At 49.7% G+C, this 9,686-nt stretch overlaps 1 protein-coding gene across 1 annotated transcript; it reads right to left on the reverse strand.

The window, feature by feature from the left end:
• Positions 1 to 588: 588 nt before the first annotated feature.
• LOC139266152 (putative nuclease HARBI1) lies at positions 589 to 1,296 on the reverse strand. Its single transcript, XM_070883996.1, has one exon. The coding sequence runs from the start codon at positions 1,294 to 1,296 to the stop codon at positions 589 to 591; it is 708 nt and encodes a 235-aa protein (XP_070740097.1).
• Positions 1,297 to 9,686: the final 8,390 nt, after the last annotated feature.

The raw sequence follows: 9,686 nt of genomic DNA on the forward strand, positions 1-9,686 counted from the left end.
GCTGCCGCCCATGCTGAGGTGATTCAGTCCGCAGCTGGCCCTTCCAGGGCTCGAGCTGCTGGGGAATGTTCTGCTAGGCCATCAGCTGTGGTAGCGGTGCCAACAGAGTGACCTTCTACCAGCCTTGCTGCAGACACTGAGACCTCATTGAGGAGGAGCTGTAGGCATAGGAGGTGGGGAGAGGAGAAGGGAAGGGCTGAGAAAGACCCGCTAAATATGTGTGTGCTAGTGGCCAGAGATGGTGACCTTGCTCGAATATGAACACATGTCAATAGTTGCACTTTCATGAGCCAATAAAGAATTGTGTGATAGTGGCGAGAGATGGTGACCTTGATCCATTATGAACTAATGTGAATAGTTGCACGTGGATGTGGGTGATAATGTTTCAAGGGGTCTGGTTTTGATTATTGTTTGCTGTGGATGATGGCGTCCTTTAGTGCTTCTTTACAGCACACTATGGTTCTTATTGTAAATAAAAATGATTTTAATTTGCCACAATCTTGTCTTGCCATTTGTACAGATGGAGGCTTGGAGGGTGGGGCACGATGTCTTCAGCAGATCGTCATTCTGTACATCTTGCGTTGTTATTTACTGGAATCGATGCACGACGAGCCTCTGATGAGCAGCCCTTGCAGCTGCAAACTGCCTCCTCCTTGGCTGAAACTGCTCATCTTCCTCCTCATCGTCGTCGTCCTCCTGAGGTGAATCATGAATCCCTGCTGATCCCCTCATAATGGTTAGGTTGTGCAGCATGCAGCACACAACAGTAAAGATGGAGACTCTATCAGGTGAGTATTGAAATGCCCCTCCAGAGCGGTTAAGGCAGCAGAAATGCTGCTTCAGAACCATGATAGTTTGCTCTACAATTGTCCTGGTTGCGATATAGCTGATGTTGTAGCGCTGCTCAGCAGGGTTGGTGGGATTGTGGAGGGGTGTCATTAGCCAGGGAGCCACACCATATCCTTTGTCACCGATGAGCCAGGCACGCCCTTCATGCGGTGGCTGGAACTGTCGAGGCACACTGCTGTCCCGCAGGATGAAGGCATCGTGGCAGCTGCCAGGATAGCGTGCATTGACAGCGAGGATCATCTGCCTGTGGTCGCAGGCCAGCTGAACGTTGAGGAAGTGGTAGCCCTTTCGATTGCGAAACACCTCTCCAGTGTGAGGCAGGGCCCGCAATGCCACATGCGTACAATCAATGGCCCCCTGAACCATGAGGAAGCCCACTATCCTGGCAAAGCCACATGAGCGCTCATCCTGGCTCTGCCTGGACATGCTGAACTTTATGTAATCCATGTGTCGGCTATAGAGACCATCGGTCACCTGGCGAATGCAGCAATGAACTGCAAACTGCGCAATATTGCATATATTGCCTACAGGAGACTGGAAGGAGCCAGTAGCATCGAAGTTGAGGGCTACTGTCACTTTCACTGCCACTGACAGTGAAGTTCAAGTGATGATGTCAGCTTCGATGTATGTCTGCAGGAGGTGGCAGAGCTCAGTGACAACCTCCTTGTGGAACCGTAGCCTTCTTATGCACTGCTCCTCAAACATATCAAGGTAAGAATAATGTGCACGATAAACCTGCATCTGTACGGCTTCCTGCCCCGAGGTCTGGGGCCTCTCCACTGGCATGGACCCAAATTGGCCTGAAGCCGTCCCTGTAGCCGACGCCTTTGAAGTCTCTGCCGCAGGACGACGTGGTGTGCCATCACTGTCCCCATTAAGTTGCAGAAGATAGATATACGTCGCCAATGGATGTGACCTGAAACCCAGCAATGTTTGCGAAATGCTCGTTGTGATGCTGAGTCGTCACAGCACACCAACACCTCCGCACTCTGTGAGGAGAGGACACAGCACTGGCCACGACCTCTGTGACAAGGCTACAACTCCCTTTACATATCGCCCCAGAATCTTTACCTCGCCTTATGAACACCAACTTTTTGTGCCATGTTTCCCGCCAGCCGGTAAGTGGGGCGGCAAAAGTGAATTTGGCGAGACCGGTACCAAGGAGGTGTTGCACGTGTACTGGAATCAGGATTTCCATGGCAGTAGTCAGCGAGGTGGCAAATCGTTACACCCTTGAAAAAGCACAACCAAATTTCCCATCAGGCAGTATCCCCGCCTAACGCCGCCACCCAGTCGCTCACTCCCCATTGTCGCCTCACCCAGGCAGTATCAGCTGGTAGCAGCAATCGAAATTCCAGCTCTCTACATTCTTGTAGCTCTCTTCTGGATCTTTTCCAAGGCCACTATATAGCACACCATGTGGGGGAACCAAACTTGGGCACAGTACTCTAGAGGCCGTCTGATTGGGGGAATGGGACATTGTTGCAGGGGGGGGCGGAGGGAACATCACAGGGGGAGGGGACATCGTGCCGGGAGGGAACATCGCCTGGGGGATGACATTGTGGGGGGGAGGGGACATCGCGGGGGGGGAAGGGACATCACGGGGGGGAGGGGACATCACTGGGGGGGGGAAGCGACATCGCGGGGGGGGGAGGGGACATCGCGGGGGGGGGGGGACATTGTGGGGGGGAGGGGAGATCGCGGGGGGAGGGGACATTGTGGGGGGAGGGGCCATCGTGGGGCGGGGAGGGGCGATCATGGGGGGAGGGGACAGCGTGGGGGGAGGGGACAGTGCAGGGGAGGGGACAGCGCGGGGGGAGGGGACATCGCGGGGGGAGGGGACAGTGCGGGGGGAGGGGACAGCGCGGGGGGAGGAAATAACGCGGGGCGGGGAGGGGACAGCGCGGTGGGAGAGGACATCGCGGGGCAGGGAGGGTATATCGTGGGACGGGGAGGGTATATCGTGGGGCAGGGAGGGTATATCGTGGGACGGGGAGCGTATATCGTGGGGCGGGGAGGGTATATCGTGGGACGGGGAGGGTATATCGTGGGGCAGGGAGGGGACATCATGGGGGAGGGGCCATCGCGGTGGGGAGGAGACATCTTGGGGGGGAAGGGGACAGTGCGGGGGGAGGGTACAGTGTGGGGGGAGGGGACAGCGCGGGGGGAGGGGAGAGCGCAGGGGGAGGGTACAGTGCGGGGGGTGGGTACAGTGTGGGGGGAGGGGACAGCGCGGGGGAGGGGACAGCGCAGGGGGAGGGGACAGTGCAGGGAGAGGGGACAGTGCGGGGGGAGGGGACAGCGGGGGGGGGGGGCAGCGTGGGGAGAGGGGACAGCGTGGGGGAGAATCGGACTTGGCGGGGGTGGGGAAATTGGACTTGCAGGTTGGCCGATCACATGGAGGTTAGCTTGGGGAACTAGCGGATACACTCCTGCTCCTTCTGGCCCACAAGCAGTGCAATAAAAGTACTTACCTCATGAGTCTCGCTCTTTTCACCTTCTTCTACCTGCTGGGATTCCCAGGCCCTGGTATTCCGCATGCATGTGTTAAAAATAAAAACTGAGTTAAAATGGAGGCATACAGCATCCCCAAAAGAGTTTAGTGACTGACCTGTCCCCTGAGAGCGGATTGCTCGCCCACTCGCCAACCCGCCTCCGTTAAAACCGCAAGTGGGCAGGTTGGGGTCGGGTTTGAGAATGTTCAAATATTTACTTTCACACCCGTCCCCATCCTACACATCTTTGGGTTAAAATTCCCCCCATAGACTACATACCATTATATAAAATGAAATATCAGTATATGAAATGAAATGCCTATATATAGAATGATACACTGGTATATAAAATTAGGCTTCATGCTAGGATTTCACCAATGAACTGGTTTGATCTGGAAATCGAAGTGTTGCTGAACTCAATCAGCATTGTGTATTCTTTGACTAAATGGAAAAGCTTATTCTGGTATTATCTGCCATAAATGCACATCGTGAGCTGCCCCGACCTGTGTGAGAACACCACCGCAGGTCGGGGCTATAAATAGAGCTGGAGCGCTGGGCCCTGGAACATCGTGGGCGAAGGTGTGGCAAATGAGAGTACGTGGCCCAGAAGAGCCGAAGGTCCAGGGGCAGTACGGGCCAGCCCACACTGCGATATGAGTGCACACTAGGTCCATGCAGCAGACATGCAGCAGAGCAGGTCTCCAGTCGTCCTGGTTCAACCCTTGCCACTGGATAAAGGCCTAGCTCTGTCAAGCCCTGCCGAGCACTGTGTGGTGGCTGATGTGCTACGGTCACCACACATTAAAAAAATCCACACACAGGCATCTTCCACCCCTTCAATTGGAGTTCAAAACTGGAACATCGGGTCCTTCATTGAAACATCTGCGAACCGATGTGGAAGCAAGTCATCCTCGTTCCAGGGACCGCCTATAATGATGATGATGATGGGGGATGGAAACGCTTACTCATAATTCAGAAACTTATTTTCTCTTATCTGCTCAGTCAACTTCCTCTGGTTTACAACTCATTTTTCGCTGCTTTCTTTCCTTCTCCTGTGTCAAAGCTTAATGCACTGAGGCTGGCTGGCTGACTACTACATTCATTATCTCTCTCTCTCTACATTGCGTGTGATGTACTGCCAGTCTCAATTACACTGAACTGCAAGAGTAGCTAGTGAACGTCATCAGTCGGCATTGGTACTGCTTGGGTCAGCAAGGCAGCAGGTGTGAGGAAGAAGGCCGACTCCAGGGGTGAAACATTTATATTCATAGAGCAGGGCCACTGATGCAAGATCAGAGGTATGTAATAGATCTTCTCACTGACCTCAAAACTACTGGTCCAGAAACAACACTGTCTCCAATTGTTTGTCAGAGTCACAGCCTTTACATGATCAACCATACACCACATCACCTTCCTTTTGCGTATTGCATTATTTATTATATCCTTTTGTGCCTCTATTTATCTACATTATTGATATCTTCCGAAAGTTCATTTCTACTAATATGAAGCTTTCAGTCCATCATAATTCATCCATCCAGAAAAACAACAACATTGCTGTGTCTCCTTGTTTCTTAAATGATTCTGAGGTTTTTGCCTCCACTGCTCTGCCTGAAAGTCCATTTCAAATGTTGATTACTCTTTGCATGAAGGACTTCCTGATATTGTCCTAAAGTTCCCTTTTACTAGTTTGAACGTGTGTGTTCTTGTCCTGCTCTCACAGTTTTATGCATTAACTTTATCTATGCCATTTACAATTTTACAAGCATACAAACATGCGAACATATGAACAATGAAGGACATATAAAGACCCTCTGGTCCATCAAGCCTATCCCACATAATTGTGATACCTTGAGTATCCCTATATATACTCTCCACCCCACCTGAAACCATGTGATCTCCTGGGAGAGGCAAAAAAACAGAAAAAACCCAGGCCATTTTGGGGTAAAAATCCACTAAATTTCTCTCCGATCCATCTAGGCAACCAAAACTAGTCCAGGAGATCTGGCTCTGAATTCCCTGTAGTACCTACCTTCTGTAAGAGGTGATCTCCACCCCAGCCAGAAACAGGTCCAGCTCTCGCTTTAAGAAATTCAGCAAATCAGCATCCACAGCACGAGGCAGCAGCCTGTTCCAGAGGCCCACTATTCCCTGGAAAAAGAACCACCTCCTGATGTCTAACCTAGATCTGGCCTTATACAAGTTAAAATTGTGACCCTAATCCTCCCTGTTGTGTATGCATGTCTGTTTACTGTGTGATGTCTGTAACACTGTTGTGCCACACTGAATGTACCCTTATACTGTACACACCTTACTTGTACACCAGAGGGTGCTGCTGCTGGAGACCTAAGGGTTATCTGCATACTGCAGGTAACCCAGTATAAAAAGGAACTCACAGCTTGTTGTCCTCACTCAGGAGCTGCAAATAAAGGACTACAGGTCTACACAGTTTAAGTATCATACCCTGCCGCATGGAGTCATTACTAAAGGTGCCTACATATACTACAACTGGCAACGGGAATACAAGGTCACGAACCACACGCTCAGCATGTCGAATCTCAGCATCTTTCAGCAATTTACCGATGGGGAAGATTGGGACGCTTTTGTAGAAAGATTGGAACACTTAAGGAGACTGGCTACACCGTATGACTTTGGCGACCACCTAAATGAAGCACTAAGGGACTCTAAACTGACAAGAGCAGTGCACCGCATTGAAACTTCTCAGGGCAGAAACGCTGCCCCGAGTCCCGCAACCCTGAGTCCGCCACATGGAGCAAACCGGCTAGCCCCGTGCTGGCGCTGTGGAGGAAACCACAGGGCCCACCAGTGCCGCTACAAAGACTATGCATGCAAAGCGAAAAGGCACCTTCAAAGGATGTGCAGAAAAAGCTTTACTCACCGCATCTCTGATGAGTTGGCAGATCACCGGGGCTCCGACACAGATGAAGGTGAAGTTGCTCAACCCCTGGAAGAAGAGTATGGAACTCATACCTGCTCCACCGAAAGTTCTCCGTGGACGATGAAACTAGACTTCGACGTAGTCCCAGTTTCTTTGGAGAGCGACACAGGGGCGAGCCAGTCTGCGATGAGCCGAACGACCTTTGAAAAAATTTGGATAAATTCTGTCAATCGACCAAAACTGTCTCCTGTCCAGGTGCAGCTCCTCACCTATACCAAAGGTAAAATCCAAATCGTTGGCAGCGTGGATGTCCAGGACTCCCAGGGCGGCGTTTGGAACAAACTCCCCCTGTGGATTGTAGCCGGCGACGGTCCCATGCTGCTGGGCAGGAATTGGATGAAGCAGGTCCACATCAGGCGAAGTGGCCCTGTGGAAGAAAAGACCACCACAGCCCTCCTGCAGGAAAGCCAGGAAATCGCTGCAGCACCAGCACCATGAGGAGAAAAACTTGTAATCAAAATGGCCGCGGCCATACCAAGAGTGAGCATGGAGGAGCAGCACGTGACACTGAGCGGCCAATCAGATTTGAAGGCTCCCTTAAAGGAGACCGGTAACCAAAGAAATTTAACGGGGAAGTTTCAACTATTTGAGTACATGGACTTTAAAGCTAAAGATGCGATTAAAGGGTGCAAGTATGAAAATGTCTGCAATGTAACAATGAATTGTGATGCTGGTTTAACTAATGTGACTAATGAGATGAATGCAGGTGTCAGTAAGGTTAAGAACAAGTTTATTATGCTTAACAATAATGATAGAGAATGTGAAATGCCTAATGTAACCATGTCTGTTGAAACCAGACACCCAAAAGTGATGCAAATGCTAGAATGTATAATGCAGGCTCGACTATGTGTGATCAGAGCCAAGGTGTCATGTATACTGGTAGGACACTGCCAAAGGACATTGGGTCCTACAGAGACCATGCCGATGCCAATGGAATCCCCCTGTGGGAGACCCCTAGGTCCAGCAGGCTACCTGACCATGTAGCCAGGACCTTTGGAACGAATGTGATGCCCCTTGCAGGACACACACACAGCCAGTGGGTGCAGACCCACTATCGGGACAGTGGTCAATGGGCAGCCCAACCACCACCAATGCCAACCTGCACCAGACCAGCCGTACAACCCCTGGCCTGGCAAACCCTGGGATGACCTGACCCTCATCCCACTTGGTGGACAAGGAGCCCACCCAGTCTTGTGGCCCTGCCCACCACCCCACGTGACAATAAGGATATGAAAAATGCTTAGGGGGGAGTATTGTTGTGTATGCATGCCTGTTTACTGTGTGATATCTGTAACACTGTTATGACACATTGAATGTACCTTTATACTGTACACACTACCTGTATAAAAGAGGGTGCTGCTGCTGGAGACCTAAGAGGTAACCAGTATAAAAAGGAACTCACAGCTTGTTGTCCTCACTCAGGAGCTGCAAATAAAGGACTACAGGACTACACAGTTTAAGTATCATACTCTGCCTCGTGGAGTCATTACTAAAGGTGCCTACATACACTACACTCCCAAACCTATTTAATTGAAACAAGCTGTCAACTGGAACACAATCCATTCCCTTCGTTATCTTATAAACCTCAATCAGATCACCTCTCGATTAGAATCCCAACTTTTTTTAGCCTATCTTGATAACTAAGAAGCTTTAAACTTTGGAATGAGTATAATGGCCCTCCTCTGCACCCTTTCCAAAGCCTCAATATCACCCACCATGTCAAGAGACCAAAACTGGACACAGTATTCCAAGTGAGGCCTGACCAAGGTCTTGTACAAGGACAAAACAGAATGCCTCATCTTGTTGACCCAACACTCTGTTCGCTCCTTTATCACTTCACAGCATTGCTCATATACAGTTAATGATGTATGCACTAGAATGTCCAGATCTCTTTCTATATCCATTTTCTTTAATGATTTTCCCTGAAGGATTTATGGCTGTTAAGCATTTGCCCTGCCCACTTGCATAACACTGCACTTATCCAAGTTATACATTATTTGTCAGTTATGAGCCCAATCTCCCAGCACTTTAAGATCAGCCTGAAGCAGACGAGCATCATCTACAGTTGTAACACTCGCATAGACCTCAGTATAAAAGTTGCAGATCACACCCCCAACACCTACATCCAGATCATTAATAAAAATAGTAAAGAACAATGGTCCCAACACCAATCCACGCGGGACAAAACTGGTGACCGATCTCCAAGCAGATCCATGTCCATCTATAACTACTCTTTGCCTATGTCCTGCCAGCCGGTTCACAATCCAGTTCAATATATTACCACTAATACCAGAGGCTTCAATCTTGTAGAGAAGCCTCTTGTGCGGTACCTTATCAAAAGCTTTTTGGAAATCTACATAGACAATGTCTACTGGGCTTCCCTCATCCACCAACTTTGTAACTTCTTCAAAAAATACAATTAGATTTGTAATACTTGATCCTCCTTTTTTTTAAGCCACGTTGGATGTCCTTAATATGTCCCTCTCTATCCAAGCATTCATATATTGATTCCCTCATTCATCTTACCTATTACTGGTGTTAAACTAATGGGCCTGTAGTTACCCACTCCAGGTTTACAAACAGGAGCTGCGTCTCATAATTGAGGCCATGCAGCCGGTGGAAGAAATATGTCGCCAGCGAATTGAGGGCTTTCTCCCCTCTGTTCAATAGTAAAGTAGGAAAATAAATAACAAAAATCAAGAGAGGTTGCCTCTCAGAGAGAAGAGAGAGAGAGTGATGGAGGGGAAGGCGGGAAGTCACAAGGGCAGTGTCGGCGCTCGAGATGGAGCTCAGTGTACTTTTCCGGTGTTTTTTAAAGTCTATTATGTTGGTCTTCCTGGTAGGGCGAGAAGGTGTCTTCACCCAGGACAGCTGGAACAGTGCAGGCACTGTCCTCCTCCAGGTTTTCTTGATGGTCCCACCTGTGACAGTCTGTCGCTCTCGCATTGGACTGTCCAGCCACCAAAGAACTCACTTTAGGAGTGGAAGCAAGTCTTCCTCGATTCCGAGAGACTGCCTATGATGACCCTTTCTTGATGGGATTTAAAGAAAGGAAAGGAAACTTCACCCAGGCAGCACCCGCTGGCCCAGGCCAGGCAGTTTTAAACTTAACTTTTGGCTTTTCACTTGGAATAATGTCAAATGCTTTTTGGAAATCTCATCATCATCATAGGCAGTCCCTTGAAACGAGGATGACTTGCTTCCACGCCAAAAATGGATGAGTTAATTTGACAGGTGTTTCAATGATGGACCGAATACTCCAGATCCTGAACTACATCGTGAAGGGTGGAAGATGCCTGTGCGTGGATTTTTTTAACGTGTGGTGACCGTTGCACATCAGCCACCACACGGGCTTGACAGAGCGAGGCCTTTATCCAGTGGCAAGG

Source organism: Pristiophorus japonicus, chromosome 6, assembly GCF_044704955.1.
Source record: "Pristiophorus japonicus isolate sPriJap1 chromosome 6, sPriJap1.hap1, whole genome shotgun sequence".
In the NCBI taxonomy this organism is placed as follows: Eukaryota; Metazoa; Chordata; class Chondrichthyes; family Pristiophoridae; genus Pristiophorus; species Pristiophorus japonicus.

Coding starts and splice junctions, on each gene's coding strand:
- LOC139266152 (XM_070883996.1), bottom strand. CDS start 1,296: ATGGATTACATAAAGTTCAGCATGTCCAGGCAGAGCCAGGATGAGCGC.